A 27,164-nucleotide genomic window follows, 5' to 3' on the forward strand; every position below is an offset into this window, starting at 1 on the left:
GTTTTAAGCTTTTTTAAATGAAAAATTTTTTGAATAAATATTCTTCTTTCTTTTTTTAATATATTTATCATCTTTAAAATCTCAGTTTAATTAAAAATTTTAGTTTTGAAGTTTTTTTAAATAAAAAATTTTTAAAATCAATGTTCTTCTTTCTTTTTTTAGGATAGTTATTATTTTCAATCTATTCCCCTTAGATTCTCACCCCTGACGTACTCTATAGACGAGACGAAGAAGACGGGTGAGTCACTGACTGAGCGCGTCCTCAGGTGGCGGATAGGAGAAAGGCCAGAGAATGGGTGGTACTTCGGGGACGGAGACAGGAGGCTGAGTAACAGCACCTGAATCCAGGATCCTGGCCCCACTTCGGAACCCAGCTAGCGATAGCTATAATGTTGACTTACGGGAGTAAAGACCCGTCAGGAAGACCAAAGGCATCGCCGCGGACCAAACTTCCGAAGCCAAGGTGGAAGTTATCGTGCCGAGGGCTGAATGGCGCTGCGGAACAGTATCTTTTACGATACCCTTGGGGAACCAGGCAGCACCCCATTGTATTTATGCCTTACCCCCGTATCCAGGCTCTGCGGGGGTGGACCTTTTTTCCTAGGACTTTCGTGGGACTTTAATGGAACCATATAATAATAAAAATTTTAACGCCGATGACGGTGCCCTCCTTGAGGGAACGGCAGAGGCCTTTAGGGTAGAGGAGGAGGCAGTCGGCGCTAGGGCCCCAGACGGGGAACAAGCGCGGATGGTGGAAGAGGGGGAGCCAGCCGCAGGGGGACCCACCATAGGTCGCTGACCCCACCCAGGTTAAGAGAAAAAAAGGGCGGACCAGCGCGGAGAAACGCAGGGCCCACCAGGCTAGGCTTAAAGTCGAGGCCTCGTGGGATCTGCAATGCCCGCAAGAACAGACCGCATCGAAAGGGGGGGAAGAACAGGGGACAGGGTCCAACAGGCCCAGGTCCTCTGGTTCCACTCCCCCGGATGTGGCCGTGCCCGCGAAAAGGGTGCGGCCGGGGGAAGGATTGGGGATGGCGTCCTTCAGGGTGGCGGCAAAGGATGAAGGCAGGATAGCGCCAACTGGCTACCCAAAGCGGTTCCTGACAAAGGCGCTGGCCGACCAGGTCCAAGAGGCGCTGGTGGCAGCACTGTTCAGCACGAAACAGTGTCTCGTTCATTAGATATGTCGAGAAATGAGCCAAGTTAAACGTTTATGGTTTCCACCTATTTTTAAATTCATGATCATGCGTTTGACCAATTTCCAACTCATGACCATAAATTTAAAATTGGTAGGAAGGTTCAACTTGTTCCAAAGGCATACATTAGTGTGCATATTTATGATGTTCAACTTCTCTTTAATGAATGCCTCTTCTGAGAATTTTTTCCCACGTCTTTCATTGTCCTTCACGTTGGAGAATTTTTCGTTTCCTGGCAGACTGTGCAGAACTTCACATGAAACCGGTTTTAGATGCGTATTCTACCACGACTTCCGGTTGAGACATGTTCAACGTAAAAACGCGCACACGCAAGTCCAGAAATTTGTGAATGCACATTTTGATTAATTCGTGCTTCGAACAGAAGAACAGTGATAGCTCGGGTGCAATCTGCTCATTGATGGCTGTCGCGAGGCATTCCAACACATTTGTTGTCTGCAGCACCCTTGTCCCGGCACTCTGCATTAAACTCTCTGAAATCAACGTGATTTCATGAAGTTGGCCCGTTGGGTGAATCAAGCCTCCCCTGCTGACCTCTTGTATCCACTGATACGGTAGAGAAGTGTCGATATCAGGAGCAACGAGTGCGTTATTACATTCTTCACAGGATCAGTGGAGCTTGCGTGCCATCCAACCCGCCGTCTATAAAGCCTCACGGGCAAGCCTGACATTCATTTTATTGAATTTACCAGGCTGCAGATGTTCGACTTTCAATTTGTAGGCTACCGTGATTTCCCCACGTCCATAATTATTAGCCTCGACCAGTTACACAATATGCTGCATGAAAATGGTCATCCCAGGCAGATTGTTGGCGAGTTTTATCTCAGCGGGGGTGTAAAAATCCGTCCTCTCCAGTTGACACCACATATTTTTTAGGAGATGCTCACGATCTGGAGCCATCCATAGTCATTCTCCTTCTTGGAGAGGATGAGGGCAAGACGGGATGCATTGGGTTTGAATGCAATGAACACCTTGAGAATTCCACAATGCTTGATTGCCAGGTCCTGAATCTGATAACAAGCATACAACATGGAGTCCGGCATCAGCGAGCAGTTGAATGATCTGCATCAGATAATTCCACAGTTTCTTAGCATCAATAGATGCACCTGTTAGTGCATAGGAAACTGGCTGCTTCTAGTATGACGAAACTCCACGAGCCACGACTGCCAGAGCATGGGGAGCTTGTATAGCCGCTTCCGTTTCATCTCGAGCAAGTTCTAGAGTCACGAAACTGATGAATTTTTTCAATCCACGGTCATATTCCACTGCCGGATGGATCGCCATTACGTCCAAGCTCAAAATACAGAGACGAGCATTGGGAGTTTTGATCCTGAACCACTTTCTCTCCAAGCCATTCGATAATTTCAGGTGTCACGCGCGGCTCAAAAGTAATGTGGGACATCCTCCGAAAGATCGTCGTATATGCGTGTAATGGGAAATGTTCCTCCATCCCCACATATTTATAACCAGCAACACGAACGTTACACAATATTCAGACTGCTTTCTGGATGGTTTCTTCAGACCAACATCGGCTGTTCGAGGTCGGACCGTCACATTGCATAAAAAGAATTTGATCATCATTGAGAAACTTCTTCACATTAGTCCTCAAAGTCTCCACTTTCTGTTCAGCATTCCGGGCCTACGCGCAAAAAGGGGGGATTAGAATATGAATAGCATAGGGGAATATTTTCGATCATAAAATGACCAACACCTTCTGGAATTGACTTTAAAATTATCACAAAGAAAAAGGTCTCAATTAGCCCGGATGCCTTCAGCCTCTCGCCTCACGACTCCATCAATCCACCCCTGGGATCCCCTTTTTCCTTTCAATTCATGAATAAAAATAATATCAATTGAAATTACCTTTCTTTCTTCTGCTGCGAGCTTTCTCTTTATTGCGATATTGTCTCTATTCAATTCTTCAATATTGGCCCTTAAAGCAGCAATTACATTGCAATTCTCTTGTGATGTGATACATTGAAGGCTTTCAAGATCTCGATTATTGTCGATCATCCTCTCATCCTCATCAACAGTGCCAGAGAACGCTGAGAGACAAGCTTCCATCGATTGTCTCCTCAGGGCTGCCCTCTAGAGTTGTGAGTCCTGAAGACAATACAATGATTAGCAAAAGCAATAAATGCGTTGTTGAAAATCATAAAATTATTATCTGTAAATGCAAAATAGCTCTGAAAAAAAATATTTCAAAATTTTTAACCAACTTAATGAATCTTCCATAAAAACCCCTGACGAAACAAAGTCCATTAGAATGCTGAAAACCCATTGGCTGATAGACATGATCATTGGGGATTTTTTTTCGTTATTTAATTTTTAGTGGACCTCACTTCCCAATCTATCAATCCACAAATCGTCAAGTATCCCACTTATCTATTCCTTAGTCAAAAAATGGAAAAATTTAATAAGGGAACTTTTCTAATGGATGTCCATTTTAGTCCAGATGTCCACATTACCCCAGCATTCCTTGATCATTGTTGTTATTCATTTTGAATTACGTATGTTGCCTTTTTAGTGGACGTCTTATGAATATATTGGGCACAGCATCCTTCTTCAGCATCTCCTTATCACTCTTCCTTTCCCATTGAACGTTGCCAAAGTGTCCCTATGATCACTAGATTGTTAAACAAGATATATTTATTGACGACCGAGAGAATAAAAACAAATTGTTGTTTTTACGCCTCGCACAACTGACAATCCACTGTGAACGCTTTATCACTTGGCAAAAAATCACCACAAATTTTTCAGCTATTTTCTTCTTCTATCGGTTTTTTCTCAGATGGAAGAGAGAAAACCGATAACTGTGCCCGGATCAGTTTTTACAATTCACAATTCAACAAGATTTCAACATTTTCACAGATTCAATTCGCACACGATGTGTAAATCGATTCCTACAGGTCTCGATAGGATACAACAATGGGCGATCGCAAATCGTAAACAAATCTCCCCCTACTCCAACGCCCCCTTATTTTATATGCATTTTATATTGTCAAGTTTTCCAGAAAAATCACTCGCACTTTGCGCTCGTGATTTTTAAACTGGAAAACTTGACACGTTCATTTGTTTGCAACGAACCTATCAGGAAATCCTATTATAAAAAGGAGACCCGTGTACAGATCGATATCGACATTTCTCGAAGAAATATCTCGAAAATGCGTAAGCGTAAGACAGAAACCGAAGCGACATCTGTCGATTATATTAGTCGCACATTGGACTGGAACAAATGAACCGGTAAAAACCATCACATTTGGCAACGTGTTTGAGTGTTTTTATCCTATTATAAAAAGGAGATAATTTATAATCGTGAAACATCATGACATCTCCACCTATTAAATATACGACCAACAGAGCCATTGATCGTTTCAATGTTGGAGCTACACTCATGTAAGTATTCCTATTATTATTTTTTAAAAATGGACATTTCAAAAATTTATTATGCATTCAATCATCATAACCTATCATTGACACGTGTTCGGAGAGTAATTTCATTTTTTTTTCTTAGGAAAATCATCGGCTACGTCGACTGCATTGAAGGCCTGAGGGAGTTGCCAAAATCTCCATCTAAGTGGATTTACAAGTGCATTTTAAATAACAATGATGGCAGAAGGGTTCGCATACTTTGCTGGGGGGATGATGCTCTCAAATACAAGGATGAGATCAAGATGTATCAGGTACAGGTGATTTCCATACAAAAAGAAAAAAAGTGAAATTGTCACATATAATACCACAAGAGCTTCAAAATTATCGAGTATTTCCCGATAGATTCGTTGCAAACAAATGAAGGAGTCAAGTTTTTCAGGTTAAAAAATCGTCAAATTTTCAGGAAAATGATTTTTCCTGAAAAATTTGACGACTTCGTTTGTATGCAGGGAACCTAGAGGGAAATACTCGATAATGTTGAAGCTCGAGTGGTATTCAGATTTTTTTTCCTATCCAAATTTCGGCAAAGAGAATTGTGCCATGAAATGAAAAGAGGTTTATTTGATTAAGTTATCGTTTGTTTTTTTGAAGTGAAACTTCTTTGCGCTCGTTCGGGTCTAAATCGCATATCGTATGTAACGAGAAAGCGACAGGAAAAGGGAGGGGATAGCGCGCGTGGTGGGGCAGTCGAACTGAAGGAGACCTGACAGAGAAAGAAAAACGCGATAAATTCGGAGTAGGAAAAGACGAGAGCGGGGTAGCTTGTGTAGGGGGGGGGGATTGGCTCCGACGAAATGAGCGATGAGTATCATGGGAAGGGAGGGGAGAGCGCGGTAGGTAACACCAGAATGTACGTACGTGTACGCACTGTAGCGGCTGCCATCTCCACGTGCTCCGGGGCGCCTGCGCAGACCGCGCATAGCTCACTGACTGGCAGGCATTCGAATGCGCCGATGCAAAGGAATGGGACTGATGCGCAAGCGAAGCGCATGCGTAGAGCGTGAGCTGAGCGCGGGAGTATAGCGAGAGATTACAAGTGGTAATTTCCGCCTATACTACACGTATAGCGAATATTGTTGGAGACTCCTTGTTTTATTAAGATATACATATATTTCAAGAGTCGTGCAGCATTTGTTGTTTATCGAGGTTATATAGTGTTTCTAAGTGTTCAAGGTTATATAGAGAAGTGAGAAGTGTTATTAAATAGTCTAAAAAATATTAATCAGAGCTGTACATCATACCTAAATCTGATGCTCAGTTGTGGAAGGAATACAGAGATCGACTGCGTTCAAACAGTAAACTAAATAAAGTGAAGAAAATCCCGAAAACCAGTGTTGAACGTGTGCGGGAATACCTAGCAAGGAAGAGGGCTATAAATTTACAACCACCTCCGAACCCTTCACTGGTAGATGAAATCGAACAGACCAATAATTTGGGCGATGGTAATGAGCCTTCCGCAACGTTAAACGCTGCAAATAAAATTTTCCACGGTATGTTTGTTCCACGGGTTGATGCAGACATCCCAGGGCCATCAGCAAGAGAGGATGACGTAAGAAGCATAACCATAAACCCTAACCTCCCTTACAAAGACTTCACTCAATTTAAGAATATACATAAAGAATTTGATAAAAAATTCAAGAATAATTCTTTCGCTTTTCCTTGCTCTATCTGTGATCGATTGTGGTTCCAAGAGGATTCGAGAGCTCCAGCCAATCAACATAGTGAGATTTCAGACACAATTGCACCAACAATGAATAGAGATGAAATGAAAATTTGCTACACCTGCCTTCGAACACTCAACGCTAATTCTATCCCAATATTGTTAGTATATAATGGCTTCTCATGTGTACAAATACCTGCCATCTTCCACCCCTCGATTCGGTATGAGAAAGACTCATATCACCGAGAATTTCATTCATGCAAATACGGCGATTACGGCATGGACATGGACAATATGGAATATATGGACAGATCATCAATGTTACAGTTGAAATGGATATAATGGTGAAACATCGTCCACGACATCTTGATGACGATCATTGCATCAATGTACACATTAAGAAAAAGAAAATTCACAAGTCCAGCCATTTGAGTGGTCTCATCAACAAGAGAACAATTAAGGCTTGGCTGCAGTATCGAACCAAAGAATTAACAATATCATAAAATTTATACATAGAGCATTATTGGCATATACTCCCTCTGGCGCAGCAGAATTAGAAGAAGATTGGAACACTATGCCCATGATTTCAAGTGGTGATTTTAATGTAAATTTTGCCTTGAAAGAAGCTCAACCACTTGTAGAATTTTTAGAAAGTAAATTTAATGTAAAAATGAATAATAGTCCCAAAGACTCAACAACCAGGTCAGGCACTACAATCGATGCAATTTTCTCAAGATATTTAAATAATTCACAATCCCGAGTTTTCATTTTATATTTGTCAGGTCACAAACCAATTGTATCTTTTCTTGAACATGAAAGTATGGAAGTGAATGAATAGATTTTTTATAAATGGTGGCGAAAACGTCAACTAACGTTTTTTTCATTAACCTAACACCCTTAGAAATTCCCCAATAATGAATAGTGGCTTCGGTTATCAGGGAAATAATTCTATCTCATAAAACTTGCTGGCTAGAGTGTGTATTTTCATTTCAAGTGCCCATCGAGATCCATGAAGTTTCACTTCTATCGCCTAGCTTTCTAGGGTGATAATTTTTTTTATATATAGCCTACCCGCAGAATTATAAAAAAATTATCGCATATAATACCACAAGAGCTCCGAAATTATCGGATATTTCCCGATAGGTTCGTTGCAAACAAATGAACGTAAGAACGTACGTTATTTATTTATAGGGACGAGATCGTCCGCGCGTGCTACGCACGCGCCTTCTTTTCCATATCATAAGAATTGAAAACTATAGAAAATGAATGCTCTTATTCTATCTTCGAAGTTAAAATTAAAACTCATGGAAAAAGGCAATTGGGAAAATCTTAATATATTCCGATTGCTCTAAGATTGCATATACGATACAGTGCGAGGCAGCATACAGTATACAGAATCGAGAACATTTCCGCAAATTCGAGACTTAGCTATAATAGCGACAGCAATCAGTCAAGTCAGGAAGAGGGCGTTCTAAGTCTCATAATAATCTAATCTAGTAATTAAAGATTTTCTAATTGTTTGTGAACATCACATTATGCGATTGAGATTGTTTATTCCCTTCACATAACCAAGAACATCGCTGCTTGCGAATAACTTTTCGTGAGTAGTAGTGCAGGAGACATTGTTGCCGCACCAAGGTGTATACCTGCGACTTACAACCGTAGGGAAGGTTCAAATTGAATGTCTGCAAAAAAATCGCGTTTTTAATTTTTATTAATGAAACCATCAACTCTAAACCTATGCCACTTGCGTTCAATAAACATTTACAGGAGTGGGACGGATTTTGAAATGAGAACAAAAATAATGTTCCAACAATTATAATTGACATTACAACATATGTTAAGAACTATGAACAAACATTAACATGAATACATCCTTTGTATCACTTATCTGTGATTCCGGAGAGCTTTATCTATTTTAATCATAAAATTAATTAGTCTTCAGTTTTCTCTGTTATATATAAAAAATACAACTGTTTAGTCATACTTTTTCTTCAAAAACAGGGCCACATATTGAAATAGATTCTGAATAAATACTAATGTTAATGAAGAGATTATTATAATTCCATCTGTTTTGGTTGTTAAAGCTAAATGAGTATCAACCTTACTGCTATGAAGTTGGCAGTCTTTAAAAGTAAAAAATCAGATTCTTAAAGAGCTCAAGCTTGTCAATGTTTCATTTTTGTGTAAAAAAATAACAGTATTAAACTTGTTATAGAATTCAATTTTTGCGTAAAAAAATAACAGTGTTAAACTTGTTATAGAACTCAATTTTTGTGTGAAAAAATAACAGTTTAGAACTTGTTATAGAAAAAATTTTCAATTTTGCAATTGAACTTCCAGAGTCAATAGCACGTCATTAAAGCTATTCAGCTTTCAGTTTCTGAAACAAAAAAGATTATCTGTTCTTAATAACTGTTTAATGAATGATTCAATGCATTTTCATTTATATTTCCATAGAAAATTTTTTTTATTAATGTTCTAATGAAAATATTATACTGAATTTTGCTTGAAACTATGCCAACATTAGATGAAAATATTGGAATATTCTCTTGCATTGAAGGGAGAATAATGAAAAATTAAAAGTAATTAAATTTGGATAACCATAACCATTAATAAAAAAAAGTACCTTATTCGCGACGTCCATCGCCTCTCCAGATGCAGATTCAGCTGCCCCTCGTTTGCGAATGAGAGAAGGTGCTTCGACAGCATCATCCAACTCATCTTCATTGAGGGCTACATTCTCAGTCAGGACTGCGATGTCATTCATGCTGTTAATATTCAGAACTAAACCATCCCCACGACAATCAACTCGACCTTTAATGGTCATTTTGATTCCCTTGATCAAATCTTCTCTCGGGATGTATGTTACCACGTGAATGGTCATGCGATGAACCCTTGTACAAAACATGCCACATCCATAACTCGAACCACTTACCGTGGTAATGCTTCTGAATGGCTCTTTGAGTCATCCAGTGATCTGGACTGGCCCGCAAGCAGCACAAACGTTCTCCATCTCAATTTTTTATATGAGATGACCTTCGACCTTCCATTGTCAGCTCCATTCGTAATGTTAAATGTGCCAAGGATGTCGAAAGTGCTCCCACGTCCAAATTGAAATTCTTTGTCGCTCACAGTGTCCGTTGATCGCCGATACTGTGGATTGGCCGCTTTAATAATCCCTCCAGTGATTTTTATTATCTAAAAAGTAAAATTTCAAATTTTTCATATATTCTCATAGATATTTATACAGATATTCGCATAGATATTCATATACATATTCAAAACAGAACACTGAGCTGGGCATTTATGTTATTTATTCGTTGATATTTTTTTTCCCTCAAGGTTCCCTACAAATAAATAACGTACGTTCTTACGTTCATTTGTTTGCAACGAACCTATCGGGAAATATCCGATAATTTCGGAGCTCTTGTGGTATTATATGCGATAATTTTTTTATAATTCTGCGGGTAGGCTATATATATAAAAAAAAGAAACGATAACTTAACCAAATAAACCTCTCTTCATTTCATGGCACAATTCTCTTGGCCGAAATTTGGATAGGAAAAATAATCTCCTGAATACCACTCGAGCATAACATAAATGCCCAGTTCAGTTTTCTGTTTTGGAACCAAAATGAATGTCTATATGAATATCTATGCGAATATTTGTATGAATATCTATGAGAATATATGAAAAATTTGAAATTTTACTTTTTAGATAATAAAAATCACTGGAGGGATTATTAAAGCGGCCAATCCACAGTATCGGCGATCAACGGACACCGTGAGCGACAAAGAATTTCAATTTGGACGTGGGAGCACTTTCGACATCCTTGGCACATTTAACATTACGAATGGAGCTGACAATGGAAGGTCGAAGGTCATCTCATATAAAAAATTGAGATGGAGAACGTTTGTGCTGCTTGCGGGCCAGTCCAGATCACTGGATGATTCAAAGAGCCATTCAGAAGCATTACCACGGTAAGTGGTTCGAGTTATGGATGTGGCATGTTTTGTACAAGGGTTCATCGCATGACCATTCACGTGGTAACATACATCCCGAGAGAAGATTTGATCAAGGGAATCAAAATGACCATTAAAGGTCGAGTTGATTGTCGTGGGGATGGTTTTGTTCTGAATATTAACAGCATGAATGACATCGCAGTTCTGACTGAGGATGTAGCCCTCGATGAAGATGAGTTGGATGATGCTGTCGAAGCACCTCCTCTCATTCTCAAACGAGGGGCAGCTGAATCTGCATCTGGAGAGGCGATGGACGTCGCGAATAAGATACTTTTTTTTATTAATGGTTATGGTTATCCAAATTTAATTACTTTTAATTTTTCATTACTCTCCCTTCAATGCAAGAGAATATTGCAATATTTTCATCTAATGTTGGCTTAGTTTCAAGCAGAATTCAGTATAATATTTTCATTAGAACATTGATAAAAAAAATTTTCTATGGAAATATAAATGAAAATGCATTGAATCATTCATTAAAAAGTTATTAATAACAGATAATCTTTTTTGTTTCAGAAACTGAAAGCTGAATAGCTTTAATGACGTGCTATTTACTCTGGAAGTTCAATTGCAAAATTGAAAATTTTTTTATAACAAGTTCTAAACTGTTATTTTTTCACACAAAAATTGAGTTCTATAACAAGTTTAACACTGTTATTTTTTTACGCACAAATTGAATTCTATAACAAGTTTAATACTGTTATTTTTTTACACAAAAATGAAACATTGACAAGCTTGAGCTCTTTAAGAATCTGATTTTTTACTTTTAAAGACTGCCAACTTCATAGCAGTAAGGTTGATACTCATTTAGCTTTAACAACCAAAACAGATGGAATTATAATAATCTATTCATTAACATTAGTATTTATTCAGAATCTATTTCAATATGTGGCCCTGTTTTTGAAGAAAAAGTATTACTAAACAGTTGTATTTTTTATATATAACAGAGAAAACTGAAGACTAATTAATTTTATGATTAAAATAGATAAAGCTCTCCGGAATTACAGATAAGTGATACAAAGGATGTATTCATGTTAATGTTTGTTCATAGTTCTTAACATATGTTGTAATGTCAATTATAATTGTTGGAACATTATTTTTGTTTTCATTTCAAAATCCGTCCCACTCCTGTAAATGTTTATTGAACGCAAGTGGCATAGGTTTGGAGTTAATGGTTTCATTAATGAAAATTAAAAACGCGATTTTTTTGCAGACATCCAGTTTGAACCTTCCCTACGGTTGTAAGTCGCAGGTATACACCTTGGTACGGCAACAATGTCTCCTGCACTACTACTCACGAAAAGTAATTCGCAAGCAGCGATGTTCTTGGTTATGTGAAGCGAATAAATAATCTCAATCGCATAATTTGATGTTCACAAATAATTAGAAAATATTTAATTACTGGATTAGATTATTATGAGACTTAGAACGCCCTCTTCCTGACTTGACTGATTGCTGTCGCTATTATAGCTAAATCTCGAATTAGCGGAAATGTTCTCGATTCTGTATACCGTATGCTGCCTCGCACTGTATAGTATATGCAATCTTAGAGCAATCGAAATATATTAAGATTTTCCCAATTGCCTTTTTCCATGAGTTTTAATTTTAACTTCGAAGATAGAATAAGAGCATTCATTTTCTAGAGTTTTCAATTCTTATGATATGGAAAAGAAGGCGCGTGCGTAGCACACGCGGACGATCTCGTATCCGATAATTTCGGAGCTCTTGTGGTATTATACTAACGTCAGTATAAGTTTTAACATCGGCTATAACCCGAAGTCTACCCCCTCCCTTCTTCGCGCATGCGTAATTTCAGGATATTACCGCGTTACCCACATGTTCATAAGTTTCCTACGCGGGAACTAGTTTCTTCCTGAAATAAAATATATTTAAAAAATAATTGAAAATCTGGCTCTTAATTGTTCGACAAGACCAAGCGTTCTCTTTGCAGGAAAAAAAAATATCAAGAATAAATAATTTATTACGTTTTACATGTTATTTGTGTGTTAATTTGAATTTATTTTGTGTGCTAATTTTAATGTTAGTGTGTTTGTTGTTTTAAGTTAAGATTTTCTTCATAATTAACCTGTGTGATTTTTCGAGTTGGGACATCAGTGTTAACAAAAGGTAAGTGTACTTGAATATACAATCAATGGGTATCAATCGTTGGGGAATTAAATTCTCCATCGATTGATACCCATTTCATCCCCTAATCACCATTATTTTCAAAGAAAAACCGCGGGCTACATGCCGACAAGGACTAAAATCGTCGAGATTTTAGTCTCCAATCGCCCGTTCCCCACTTAAAAATTGATTACTTCTCCCCCCTTAAATTTAAGGGATGAAACCAAGGGCGATTGAAGGGGGATACTGATGGAATATATTTTATTTTTTACCCTTAAAAACTGTAGATTCCCAATGAAATACAAAAGGCCCTATGCTACTCCCAAGAGGTCCTCAAATCGGAAGCCGTGGTCAATTTCATTGGATAATAAACGAGGAAGACCATTCAATAGTCAATTCCAAATGGCGGTATACTCCGTTTATTGTTTTAATGAAGAGGAGCAGCGAGCAGGCCAATGCATAATCCCTTTGCAGCAACCCAGGTACTAATAGTGGTTCCTTCATTTTTGTCCTCAACAATGGTTGCCTCCTGTTGCCAACCTAGTTCAGAGGCGACCTTTAAAAAATTTCCGGAAAAATACATATTTTTCATGTTTTTCAAAAAGTTTCAAACCCTATTTTTTCTTAATCACGGTACAATCTAATTCTATCTTATTATATAAGCTGTACATTTGTTTCCACTACTTATACTAATACGAAACATGTAATAACACTGTATGTGCATCCGTAATAGTGAGGGGTCGAAAATATACTAATTACTATAGTAATTTGATGATTGATCCAGTACTTGATAAATTAGTCATCGTGTATTTCACGTTTTCTCCGATTTATGGAAGAAAAAAAGAAATCTAGGATGTTTGCGGGAAATTACGATGCAAATAGCAGAAGTCTGATCAAGCAACACAATTAAAAATTGGAATTTTCCTCGAATACTTCCTGACATAATTCTTCTACTTTTCTGTGTGTATAGCATGCTTAACCGAGTGTTGGCTAATCCCCTTTTCAATTCCCACAATCTTCTATTGCATGTTTGCACGTACGTATTCTGTAGAGAGAGAACCTCGAAAATGCTGAGAATATCCCTCCCTTCTATTACCAAAATTATGCAGCACGCTGAGACAGGTGAACCATTTTTGACCCCAGGGAAAGACAGGCATCGGACTGCACCCAAACTCAACATTAGTGATGAAGTCAAGGGCGAAATTCGCGATATAATTTATGAGCATGCAGAGAAACGTAAGAGTAGAGAATTTGCAATGTTTGTGTAGTCCTATTGCAAAAGTTCGGTACTATTTGAACACAATAACTATACGAAAATTCGTCCCATTTCTTCTGAGGCATTTCAACTTTTCTAGAACGTATTTTACCTCTTTAAGGGGGAGAATTTATTCAATGTTATAAAATACTTTATGTACAAAGAAAATTCTCCTTCACGAACATTTCATTATAAAATAATCGTTTTCTTCTTCTGGGCTGGACATCAAACAAGTCAACGTTATCTTGTGTATGTAAGGATGAATAATATATTAACTTTTTTATGCAGGTGAACCATTGACCATTGAAAAGTTGCTGCAGGTCATTGCGTATGTTCCTCTTTCATTTATTAGTTGATCTTTTGAAATTTGAATGAGCATAGTAGTATCATAAACTTTATTTTCAAGATCGAGGGAAATCACTTTTACCGGAGGAAAAACGACGCTGAAAAAAGTCCTTCTTCAGATTGGGTTCACCTACTGTAAGCGTGATGGTACTAGGTACCTCAAAGAACAGCCATACATCGCTTACAGAAGGATCCAGTTCCTCAAAAAAATGAAGCATCTAATTGACGAAGGCAAGCCGATTGTCTACCAAGATGAGACTTGGACATATCGACGAGGAACGGGGAAGTCGAAAGAGTGGCAGGACAGTGATGTCCGGAGCCACACAGGTGAGGGTTTCCCCGCTTGGACGATAGGCTCAAACTTGGTCCAACCTCGGTTACCAAGCCTCGGGATTCCTAGTTTTGATCACGGTTGAACCTGTGGTAATTCCTAGGTAAAACCAAGTTTGGCGATTCCCTGTGAATTAAAGCTTGGCTACCAAGGCAATTCCTATCTTCATCCAAGCTTCGGTCTCCGAGCTTGAATTGATAAGTTAGAACCAAGCTCGGGCCAATATATTTTAGAAAAAATTAAATAATTTATATTATATAAAGATATAAATCCATATTTTTTATAAATAAATATATTATTTATTTATTTTATTATCTTTAATTTTTTGCAAGTTCGAGAATTTCTAACTGGTTATTGTCGGAGGGCTTTCAGCCAAAACCGGAAAACTGTTAACATAATTCGTGGAAAAAAAATTAAGTTGATCGTGATGGTCAAAGAAAAAAAATTAAGTCAGAATTCAAATTGGAAGAATTATCAACTTTTGACAGTTTTGTTTGGCTATACTAATGCTTGGGTTGGGAGGAGCGAGCTGAACATATTTTTTTTCAAGTCAAACTTGGAAGTCGAGCTTGGATGAAGGCTGATGACCAAATTAGGCTAAAGCTTGATCTCAAATTGGGTGACGCTTGGATCAAGGTTGGTCCAAGTCTGGACCCCGGACTTGATTCAAGCTTGGATCAAACTTGGGATCCAAGCTCGGACGGGCGTTACAAACCAAGGGCTAGCCAAGATTGTTCCAAGCTTGGAAACCAAGATCGAACCAACCTAGCCTACTCTCGGTCCAAGCTTGGACCAATGGTGAATTCCCACCTGGGCACTAATGAAAAAATCTCAGTCAGGAATGATTCGACTGGTGACCGGTACCTGATCTGTAATGCTGGCGGGAGGAGTGGTTTCGTTCCGGAATGCTCCCTATTCTACCGTACAGCTGTCAAACCAAGACCAGATGACGATTATCATGGTGACATGAATGGAGAACTATTCCAGAAATGGTTCACGGAAAGACTTGTCCCCAACATCCGGGAGCCATCGATAATCGTCATGGACAATGCATCGTATCACTCCCAACGAGTAGGTATATTTTTACAGCGCGCAAGATTTTGTAGGTAATGAAATAAAGGAATGAAACAGGTGTTGGTCGATGGAGAATTTGATTCTCCATAACCCCGAATCAACCCCGAATAAGTTGAAGAGGGTGAGTCTGATCTTCAAGTTGCTCTTAACTTTTCGATTCAGAATTCCATCCTCATCTTTGTTTCGAAGTTTAGACGTTGGGTTTTGAGACAACCTATATTGATTGCTGCTTTTGTTACCGAGATTAAAGAATGCGACAATTTTGTTTATTTTCCCCTCCTTGTTTCCTTTGCAGGTACATCAAAATCCTACTCAAAAATGGACAATTGCCCAGATCCAGAAGTGGTTGGATGATCATAACATTCGTTATGAACCAGGGACTACCAAAAAGGAGTTACTGGTCATTGTTCAACTCAACAAGCCTGAAGTTCGTTACCAATTGGATGATTATGTTGCGAAATGTACTGATCATGAGATTGTTCGTTTGCCTCCATACCATTCAATCTATAATCCGATTGAAATGGTTTGGTCCCAAATGAAGCGATATTATGATAAGAATATTGGTCGCAACAATGATTATTCACACGAAATGGCTGAAACGATCTGGGCAGAGGCATTGGCATGCGTTTCTATACAGCAATGGGAAAACTATTGCCGTCATACTGAAACCAGAATCTTGGAGGACTATGCTCGAGAGGTATCAGATGACTGTAATAGAGAAGCCTATCAGATCCAAATTGTTTGTGATGAGGATGACGCAGACAATGGTGATGACGATGGTGCTGACGCAGATAATTTCACCGCAATGCAAGTGACCGTCGACCTTGATTCACGGATTCATAATTCAGCTTCTTTGGAGATGAATCTGGGATCGGTTCGTCGATCCTTGTTAACTGCGTTTGAATCGGAAATGGTATCTATCGAGGAATCCATTCAAAAAAAAAATTGTGAGAGAAACATTCACGTGATTGTGATGAAAATTACTATTTCAGCTGGCAGATCCACCCCAAAGTGACGAAGACATGGTAGCAGGTCTTCAGATGGAAACTGATTTCGCAGACCATTCTGTATTACCAGCGATTCCTTCATCGGATTCGACAAATTGTTCCCCAAGGACTTTAGATCATGTGAGCTCGCGTAACCTCTCAGATTTTAAATTAAATTTCGGCCCTTGATGCCTATAACATAGTGACATTTGGGAATACCGATTAAAGCGGAAGGGTGAAAATATTTTGTTTCAAGGAATCTCAAAAAGTCAATGAAGTTGTGATGGAATGCAGCAGGCCGTCAAGAGCCATCACGGATTCTGTGCTGGTACCAATACCAGATCCAGAAAGAGATTCAAGACCTCACTGGTCCTCATTGATGGACAGAAAAGGAGTTGTCGAATTGGCAACATCGATAAATGGAGTATTACTTCACCAGTCTGCCAGATTTCATCAGGGCCACGAACGTTTTCCGGTAGAGCGCAGAAATTCCCAGTGCACAGCAAATGCGGTGGTGGCGATAGCAGTGCTACTTGGATCCCCAGTTAATGTTACACGAGATCTTCTGGATCAGATCTTGATAGATGGTGACAGACTTTATGTCGACTCACGAACTGAGAGAAACATCGTCTATCAACATCTATCACCAGAAGATCTCCAAAACAGATTCACGGCATGTGGTCAGGCGTTTACCATCGGTGTTTATTTCAATTCTCAGGGGTTTCTGTCTTCAGAAACTACCCTACACGAGATCACTGAAAGTATCTCATCAAATGCCGCTGTTTATCAGCACGAACTTGAGCGTACAGGGTTTTTATATATTTCGGAAGGCAAAACGGTTGCGTATATCATTTCTCCACAAAATCCCAATTGTACTCGCCAATATTTTTATTTGTTCAATCCACATGCAGTGGACAACAATAATCATTTCCCTCGAATTGCCAGAAAAGGAGCCGCGAGATTATTCCGATGCCTGTCAGCGAATGCCCTGGCTCAGCTTCTGCTGACCCAAAATTATGCCAGAAGGAATGGATGGCAAATGTATAGAATTAAAATTGAAAACAGTACGAAATAGTATATTTAGTAACGGACCTGAATAAGGTTTTTTTAGCAATGGTTAAACATACTATTTTTAATAAAGTTCATATTATAATTTATGAAATGTGTAACACGAGGTTTTTTAATTATCATTTTTCAAATTTTTTGGCAGGGTAAAAGATTTGTTGTGGGAGAACTTATTTATTTATAAGCGGCGGTTTTTCTATTGAAAAACTGAAGATTAGGGGGTGAAATCGGTATCAATCGATGGGGAATTAATTCCCCAGCGAATGCCCTTGATTTCATCCCTTAATATTAATTGGGGGAGAAGTTATCAATTTTTAAGTGGGCAGCGGGCAATTGGAGACTAAAATCTCGACGATTTTCGTTGTTGTCGGCATGTACTCCGCGGTTTTTCTTGTGAAATAATGACGATTAGGGGATGAAATTTAATCCCCCAACGAATGCCGTTGGTTTCATCCCTTAATATTAATTAGGGGAGAAGTTATGAATTTGTAAGTGGCGAGTCGGCGATTGGAGAGTGAAATCTCCATGATTTTCACCCTTTTCGGCATGTTTCCCGCCGTGTTCCTTTTAAAATAATGAAGATTCAGGGTTGAAATGCTCTCCAGGAGATTGAGTGATAACTGGATGCAGTAGTAAGCTACATATTTTTAATAATTGTTTAGTAAACTTGGTAGATCCCTTTAAAATAATATCGCTCTTTAGCGCCCTTCCATCATGTTTTCTCTCTTTTTTTCATTATTTTTCATGTCCATTCAAGTGTGCCCACAACGCAAAATTAGTCCCAAAAGTTAATGTATTTTAAGTTAAAAAGATAAAATTTTTCCAAAAGTTGACGTTCGTTAGATAGTCCACGCGGGTCTTAATTTATATTGTTTTTGTGGCGATGTGGGATGGATCTTTATGACGAATTAAAGTAAATATTTGTTTATATATACATATATTATATTATATCCTTACATATTAATGAAACAAGGCAGAAATAACGAAATGCAATAATTATCTTAATTTTAATTTTATTGAAACTTTTATATTTTAATATAACCTCAAGTCTAAAAGCGTATAATCATGCTATTCACTAATACAGTTCTCTCCATTGAAGAATAAAAATTTTACAGTTCAGAATGAAAAAATATTTATAATTTCTCGTGGGATTTTTTTAATTCAAAAAACGCGCACACAATATGAAAGTAGGCCCTTGGCGGAAGACTAGCTTCATGGCGCATGCGCGAAGAAGTGAGGGGAGACTTCGGGTTATACCCGATGTTAAAACTTATACTGACTTTAGTATACATGCGATTATTTTTCCCACCCAAATCTCGGCCAATAGGATTGCACCATTCGACGTTATTTTGTATAGCCAACACGGTATTTCAGCGGATATTCTTGGAAATTTCATTGGAAATTTTGCATGTTGATATATATAAAAAAAAAACAAATGTTGAAGTAACCCTCAATTGTATCTGACAGATTAAATGGCAATTCGTTGACAATTATGTCTCATGGTGCAATTCTATCGGCCAAGATTTGGATGCAAAAAATAATCCCCCGAATACCACTCGAACTTCGAAATTATCTGATATTTCCCTCAAGGTTCCCTGGAAACAAATAAGCTTGTTAAGTTTTCCAGAAAAATCACTCGCGCTTCGCGCTCGTGATTTTTAAACTGGAAAACTTGACACGTTCATTTGTTTGCAACGAACCTATCGGGAAATATCCGATAATTTCGGAGCTCTTGTGGTATTATATGCGATAATTTTTTGATAATTCTGCGGGTAGGCTATATATAAAAAAACAAACGATAACTTAACCAAATAAACCCCTTGTCAAACTGACAGATTGAATTTCATTGTGGTGATTTTATGCAATTGTATCGAAAATGAGTCGATTCGGAAGTAGTTCTCTGGCAAATATTGATAAGGCAATACAAGCAACTGTCCCCGTTAATACGATCAAGACGAAAGCATCAGCATGGACGCAATTTTCGGGTTTTTGTGATGAGAGGAAATACACTTTGAGTGCGGATATCCCTGTGGAGAATCTGGGATATCTTTTGAAAGATTATGCTTACAATATGAAAAAAATCAATAGGGACGAATACAAGGAAGGCTCGGTAAAGGGATTGTGGAATCAAACTGCCAAAATATTTCAAGAAAAATATTTTACGGATTTTAAGGTGACATTTAACCCATTCACTGATGCCTCTTTCAAAGCAGCTAGAGCAGCTCGTGATGCTAAGCGCAGATATCTGCAATCTATTCCTGAGAAACGAAAGGCGAGTGCAACAGCTCTGAACGACAAGGATTGGCGCGCGATGATCGATGTTTGGGATGAGGAAACCCCTATTGGCTGGCAAAAAAACTCTTCATGATTATATCGGTAGAATTGGCTTGGAGAGGTGGTGAGGGATGCACAGCGTCAGTACATCATTTCAAGGAAGAGCAACAAAACGATGGAGAGCCAACGGGGAGAATCGAACATAACCCGAGTTTCACCAAAACCACCCAAGGTGGCAATAAAAAATGTGCTCGTCAAGTTTTTCAGGAAAAATCGCTCGTTTAACCTGAAAAACTTGACTCCTTCATTTGTTTGCAACGAATCTATCGGGAAATATTCGATAATTTTGAAGCACTTGTGGTATTATATGTGATTATTTTTTTCATCCCAATTTCAACCAATCAAATGGTGGCATTTCCCGAATCTTATCCCGATCGGTGCTACGCAGGGAAATTGGAGGGAAATATCCGATTAATTTTGAAGGTCGAGGGGTATTTGGCTGGATTATTTTTTTCATTCCAATTGCAAACAATTAAATGTGTGGCATTTCACGTCATATAGTATGGTTGTTCACTCGTAGTCGTGGCTTCTCCACCGTATATTTTTTGTCTGCACAAAATGCAGAGAATTATTTCCAAATTGTGGCTTTTGTCTTCACTGTATTATTAGGAACATTTTTTTTAATTTTTTGATCAATAATCTCCAAGGATTCCCGTCAAAATCTGCTCATGTCGAGGTAAAGTCTTTGAACTTGATTTTTTGTAATGACAGTTTTGGGGTTTGAAATGCGTACAAATTGTTTATCGGATATTTTCATTGCTTAGCAACAAACAGGGAAATATCCGAAAAATATCCGAAGTAAAACTCTCTTACTTGTACCACGTGACGGGAAATGCCACCATTTGATTGGTTGAAATTGGGATGAAAAAAATAATCACATATAATACCACAAGTGCTTCAAAATTATCGAATATTTCCCGATAGATTCGTTGCAAACAAATGAAGGAGTCAAGTTTTTCAGGTTAAACGAGCGATTTTTCCTGAAAAACTTGACGAGCACATTTTTTATTGCCACCTTGGGTGGTTTTGGTGAAACTCGGGTTATGTTCGATTCTCCCCGTTGGCTCTCCATCGTTTTGTTGCTCTTCCTTGAAATAATGTACTGACGCTGTGCATCCCTCACCACCTCTCCAAGCCAATTCTACCGATATAATCATGAAGAGTTTTTTTGCCAGCCAATAGGGGTTTCCTCATCCCAAACATCGATCATCGCGCGCCAATCCTTGTCGTTCAGAGCTGTTGCACTCGCCTTTCGTTTCTCAGGAATAGATTGCAGATATCTGCGCTTAGCATCACGAGCTGCTCTAGCTGCTTTGAAAGAGGCATCAGTGAATGGGTTAAATGTCACCTTAAAATCCGTAAAATATTTTTCTTGAAATATTTTGGCAGTTTGATTCCACAATCCCTTTACCGAGCCTTCCTTGTATTCGTCCCTATTGATTTTTTTCATATTGTAAGCATAATCTTTCAAAAGATATCCCAGATTCTCCACAGGGATATCCGCACTCAAAGTGTATTTCCTCTCATCACAAAAACCCGAAAATTGCGTCCATGCTGATGCTTTCGTCTTGATCGTATTAACGGGGACAGTTGCTTGTATTGCCTTATCAATATTTGCCAGAGAACTACTTCCGAATCGACTCATTTTCGATACAATTGCATAAAATCACCACAATGAAATTCAATCTGTCAGTTTGACAAGGGGTTTATTTGGTTAAGTTATCGTTTGTTTTTTTATATATAGCCTACCCGCAGAATTATCAAAAAATTATCGCATATAATACCACAAGAGCTCCGAAATTATCGGATATTTCCCGATAGGTTCGTTGCAAACAAATGAACGTGTCAAGTTTTCCAGTCTAAAAATCACGAGCGCGAAGCGCGAGTGATTTTTCTGGAAAACTTGACAAGCTTATTTGTTTGTAGGGAACCTTGAGGGAAATATCAGATAATTTCGAAGTTCGAGTGGTATTCGGGGGATTATTTTTTGCATCCAAATCTTGACCGATAGAATTGCACCATGAGACATAATTTTCAACGAATTGCCATCCAATCTGTCAGATGCAATTGAGGGTTACTTCATCATTTTTTGTTTTTATATAGGCAACATGCAAAATTTCCAGTGAAATTTCCAAGAATTTCCGCTGAAATACCGTGTTGGCTATACAAAATAACGTCGAATGGTGCAATCCTATTGGCCAAGATTTGGATGGGAAAAATAATCGCTGAAATTCGAGGTAGGCTATACAAAATATCAACAAATGGTGCAATTCTATTGGCTGAAATTTGGGTGGGAAAAATAATCACAAAAAATTCAGACAAAATTTTTTTAAAGTCTATGGCTAATAAGTTTCACTTCTGTCGTGCATGAATTTCATGCACATATTTTTTTTTCTTCATTTCCCTCTCTTAAAACTAATCACACAAAGGTCTCACTTATAAAACTCAGACAATCTTTGTCCTAAACAATGAGCGCATTGACACTCAGGACCACACTCCTGCAACCCTGACCCTGTTCACGCTTTAATGTGTTCCACGTTATGTGACCTAAACATTCATCGATATTCGACACTTAAAATTTCTAAATACACACTCTTGAAAAACTAAACTAAACTCTCAAAACTTAGCGCTCTTTTACCTAGAACTAAAATACAAAGGGTTCAAAAACTCTCTTATAAAAAATACGAGAACACAAAAAAAAAGAAAGAAATTCTTAGGTACTACAGGTCTTTGTACGATTAGTATTTCTTTTATTCTGATGTTTCCACTTGAGATTGGAAAACATTTTTATGTGAGAAAATTCTACGAAGTTGGGGGGTGATGTGTATGCTCTGTTTTCTTGAATGTATACACAGGTGCATGAGTGGGACGATTGTTGATGAGAAACATAAGGCCCAGGGTGCTGTATCCCTTCAGTCTTTTAGTTCGTTCCTTTAAGGAAACGAAGCAGAGCGGTTGTGCCTTTCCAGCGTATAAAATAAAAGAATTAAACGGGATTCACAGGTCTAATCATTTAACAATTATCCCACTTCCAATACAATAATGATGAAAGAATTGCCGATTAGACATTTATAGTGTTGAACTGTCAAGTCATTTGGTTTTTTATATTGATTTAAAAAAAAAAATATGCGATGGCCGAGAATCGAACTCGGATCAACTGCTTGGAAGGCAACTATGCTGACCATTACACCACCATCGCTGTTGGATATATCCTCGGTTATTTTATTACAAATCGATATACAAAAAATGCAAATATATAATGGGTTATTTAAAAACAATTGTTTTATTTAACCATTAAATTAAAAATTAAAAAAAATGAATATTTAAACAGATCCAGGAGACAAATGACTACGGCAACGCTAGTAATGGCCAGATATCGGCGGTGGGAGGCGTCACCAAAGATCATAGGGGAGATGTGCAGGGCCAATGACGAGAGATCAACCACTAAATGTCCTAGCGGTAGCGCCGGAACTAATTTTGCGGCCGGACTTGTCGATACGGTACCGAACGTTACGGCTGCAAAATCGGAGGAGAGGGAAAAGTCGGTAACGCAGATAGCGTCGGGTGGGGGAATACAAGTAAGTGGGGGACATTAAATGAGTAATTGAATGGCATTGGTTTCATCCCTTGATCCCAATTAGTGCGGCCAGTATCAATTTTTTAATTGAGGGCGAATCTGCTGTAATCGGCGCTTGAAGGGAAAAGCTTTCCTCAACGCCGTTCGGATATTCTGAACACCTGTCCAGCCGTTTAATTCACCCTACTTACTTGTATTCCCCCACCCCACGCTATCTGCGTTATCGACTTTTCCCTCTGCTCCGATTTTGCAGCCGTAACGTTCGGTACCGTACCGACAAGTCCGGCTGCAAAATTAGTTCCGGCGCTACCGCTGGGACATTTGGGGGGGCTCCGTTTGTACTTTTTCAACTGTACAAATGATGAACAGTAGAGAGAATTTTCAAACGTTGAGAGCACCGGTGTGCAGGGATCCAACTGTCGAGACAAAAAGCTAAGCTGTACATGTGGCGCTGGGTCCACATGTACAGCCACATTTTTGTCTCGATAGTTGAATCCCTGCACACCGGTGCTCTCAAGGAATGCGAATGTCCTCTATCATAATTTTGTTGTAACACAAAATTTTTATGTTTTATAGATGGCGATAGTAATCCAATAATCCTCTTTCAACGTTCTGTCAAGGGATGCTCAACCTAAAATACTAACGAGAATGTGCATGGAAACTACATGCCCCGTTTTTTTCAAATAATTAATTAATTGTTGATGAATTAATTTATTGTATCGATGATGGTTATTCACTCTTTGAACTTAATCAGATATTTTTTTCGCAGGGCTCTATAATATTTCTTATTGTTACGGTTAATTATATATAATCGAATGAACAACTATTTATTTATTATTTTGTTAAATTTTAAATTCCATCACCGGTAATTTAGGTTGGTCCAATAATCTATAAAACATAAAAATTATGTGTTACAATAAAATTATGATAGAGGACATTCGCATTCTTTTCTCCGATCGGTAATTTTCACAACAGGTAAAGAAATTCTCTTTTTCAGTTCCCTACAGTGATTCTAGATGGCCCTACCCCCGAAACTTCTGGGGAAAATGGCCGCCACTTCCTGTACCATTCTTTGCAGATGTACCTATTTTAGACCCATCCGTCCTATCGAGTTACTAGTAGTAATAGTAGGACAGTGGCGCCATTAATGAATATTTGCGCCAAAGTTTAAAAACCTGGAATTCGTTAGCCGCTAAACCTCTAATGAGGACTCCATCGATGTCAACTCGTTGAAATGAAATAGTTGGATTCAGGTTTTGTAAATAACATCAATCCAAACAGCAGTGCTTAGAAGAGCACGTAACACACACTTTATTCAATAACTTTTATATCTTAACTTGAGTCTTGAAATATTAATAGACATTCAGAAAAACTAAACCAAAACTACACTGTGAAATTTGGAGATTAACTAATTGAAGAGAGAAGCGGCACAGAAACAAGTTAAAATCGAACTGAACTAAACTTAACTAATTTTCCAAGGGTTGGGTCCTACAACCCCCACTAGTCTAAATGTTGCGCACGCAACTTGGTCAAGAACAGGGAAGAGGGGTAGAATAAGGAAAACGGTGAAAAGGAAAACGCGTGATGTCGCGTTTTTTCTGTCAAGGGACTCAGGCCCTCGGCTTTCGATACAATGGACAAAGAAGACCTCACACGTGTTGAATCAAAACATGAGCAAAAACAGAACTGGTACTTTATGACTTAGACTGTATTGATTTGAAGATTTATGATTTCCTTCTGAAGTTTCGGGTTTGGAGAAAATGTTTATCCAACGAATTTTACGGGTAAATAAATAAGAGAGCTAAACTCAAGAGATTAAGATTTATAGTTATGTGTAACGGTTTTTCCCACACTGGTGGTGTTGTTTTTATTGTTCGTTGTTCATTGTCCATTGTATCTACTGATTATCTGCGTATTTAGACATTGATTAAAATAATTTTAATTAAGATGAATTTAAATTTTGCGGACTAAGATTAATCATATATAGTGACATCTACTGGCTATCAAGCTCAGGACATGACACTGGTGTATATAATAATATAGTGTATATAATGTATGTATGTTATGTCCTCCCAGATATCGCTAGGAAACAGCGCCTTTATTCAAATTGGTAAAAGAAGACAGGAACATTTCCCAGTTGAAGCCCGGACGGGCAATCCACCGAAGTCCAATCCAAATGACAATTGACAAATCCTTAATGTCAATGTTAATTGGGATGAGGCTTTATTTAATCTTTGATGAAGAAAACACTGACTGCTTCGAGACAGAGCACGTAAACTATTTATTCACTTAATAATATTACAAACTCTGTAACGCTGAAACTCTATGACTTTAGCTAGATCTGATCTCTAAAAAGGGACTCGTCGAAAACAAGAACTGAACTAACTGACTATTCAAAATTTCCCGTTCGTGGGTTCTATAACTCCCACTCTTTTCCGATTGCGCGCGCATTCTCTTTCTTCCTTATGTTTTGAGATATTGAAAATAAAAAGTGGGGGAGGGGCAGGACAACGTCGTACGCAGTCAACTGTTGCCAGCCACTCCCGCAAAAAATAACGTTCTTGGGTTTAATACAAAGAATACAAAGGGAGGTTTGTTATGATTTGTGATGGACCTTTCTCAAGAAATTTCGTCTGAATTTATGGGTTTATGGCGACGCCAGTAAATCAACAGGCGTCCAACATTTGTATTAACACCCTTTGTACGTTCGTTATTTTCAACTGTTTGTTTTCCAATTATTTATCCTATTTCTTTCATGAATAAGCACTTTGTTATTGAACTTTAGAAGAGACGTCATCGTCCCCCAGAGCACACGTGTTTAGCTACGCAGTATCAATAAGAATAAAATAATTAAATTATTACTGGAATTTACCGACTGTAATGGTTGGGCGAGTGCGGTGTTGCTCCGGCGATCATCGATGCTAAGCAGCGTTTCACTGGGACACTACTTGGATGGGTGACCGCTTAGGAACACCGTTTGCTCGCTCAAAAATTACTGCACGGAAGGCACGGGTGTGGAGACCCAGTGTACCCTTCTAGTCAGTGTGACGGAAGGGTACACTGGGACCCTGCACTATCGGCCGACTGTACGGTAGAGGTTTTCCATGGTTTCCCTCTACTCCTGTGCAAATGCAGTACAGTTGGGGAAAAAGTCGGTCCCATGGCACCGCAGGGGAAGGGAACAAAATGTAAAGACCCGAGAGGGTATACATAAGAAAAATAAATAATATTACTGGAATTTAAATTGACCGCCAGGTGCGCAACGCTACCTAGTTACGAACGGCCAACGATGTAACACCGCTACTTACCATATAGGGTCCCTATGACTTCCATAATATTACTAGATTTAGCCTCTGGCGTTCAAATATTGTATTCAATAACTTAAACTTCCGAGAAAAGGCTCAAGCTATTTGTAATATTTTTAAACACTTTTGAAGATGAAAAATACAGCCGTTTGAAATGGTCAATTTCAGAAACTCGTGAGCCGATAGAAGTAATAAATCTTGTAATTTATTGACGTAGCTCAAGCCTCCCAAATAAAACATTCTTTGTATAATTTTTTGTAATAGAGTTTCGAAGTGTAATTTGAGTCCCACATCAAACCGTTTAAGTCACAAAACCTTTTCTCGGAGACAGTTGAATTTCTCTGAGAGAAACTCAAGTATTTTCTCTCTCTTTAAAATCCACATGTGAGGCCCCTTTGTTAAAATAAAGCAGCCCCAGAGTCAAGGCTGAGTAAGCCCAG

General features: G+C 38.5%; 3 protein-coding genes and 1 non-coding gene across 5 annotated transcripts; 3 read left to right on the forward strand and 1 right to left on the reverse strand.

Annotated features, from left to right (window-relative positions):
* The first annotated feature begins 4,360 nt into the window (after positions 1 to 4,360).
* LOC135171233 (uncharacterized) lies at positions 4,361 to 10,893 on the forward strand. 2 transcript variants are annotated; one of them, XM_064137623.1, is made up of 4 exons: positions 4,361 to 4,610; positions 4,729 to 4,897; positions 10,027 to 10,289; positions 10,845 to 10,893. In XM_064137623.1, the coding sequence occupies exons 1-4, from the start codon at positions 4,540 to 4,542 to the stop codon at positions 10,849 to 10,851; spliced, it is 510 nt and encodes a 169-aa protein (XP_063993693.1). In that variant the 5' UTR covers positions 4,361 to 4,539; the 3' UTR covers positions 10,852 to 10,893. The 2 variants fall into 2 exon arrangements, with proteins under 2 accessions (XP_063993693.1, XP_063993692.1); XM_064137622.1 differs by having other exon boundaries at positions 4,361 to 4,897.
* Positions 10,894 to 12,647: 1,754 nt separating this feature from the next.
* Positions 12,648 to 15,644, forward strand: LOC135171260 (uncharacterized). Its single transcript, XM_064137678.1, has 4 exons — positions 12,648 to 12,934; positions 13,996 to 14,035; positions 14,114 to 14,379; positions 15,219 to 15,644. The coding sequence occupies exons 3-4, from the start codon at positions 14,262 to 14,264 to the stop codon at positions 15,491 to 15,493; spliced, it is 393 nt and encodes a 130-aa protein (XP_063993748.1). The 5' UTR covers positions 12,648 to 12,934; positions 13,996 to 14,035; positions 14,114 to 14,261; the 3' UTR covers positions 15,494 to 15,644.
* Positions 15,645 to 16,028: 384 nt separating this feature from the next.
* Positions 16,029 to 18,206, forward strand: LOC135171187 (uncharacterized). Its single transcript, XM_064137567.1, has 3 exons — positions 16,029 to 16,370; positions 16,450 to 16,584; positions 16,700 to 18,206. The coding sequence occupies exons 1-3, from the start codon at positions 16,047 to 16,049 to the stop codon at positions 17,516 to 17,518; spliced, it is 1,278 nt and encodes a 425-aa protein (XP_063993637.1). The 5' UTR covers positions 16,029 to 16,046; the 3' UTR covers positions 17,519 to 18,206.
* Positions 18,207 to 22,969: 4,763 nt separating this feature from the next.
* On the reverse strand, positions 22,970 to 23,041 carry Trnag-ucc (transfer RNA glycine (anticodon UCC)). Its single transcript has one exon. It is a non-coding gene; the product is annotated as a tRNA-Gly (tRNA).
* Positions 23,042 to 27,164: the final 4,123 nt, after the last annotated feature.

Source organism: Diachasmimorpha longicaudata, chromosome 19 (assembly GCF_034640455.1).
Source record: "Diachasmimorpha longicaudata isolate KC_UGA_2023 chromosome 19, iyDiaLong2, whole genome shotgun sequence".
In the NCBI taxonomy this organism is placed as follows: domain Eukaryota; kingdom Metazoa; phylum Arthropoda; class Insecta; order Hymenoptera; family Braconidae; genus Diachasmimorpha; species Diachasmimorpha longicaudata.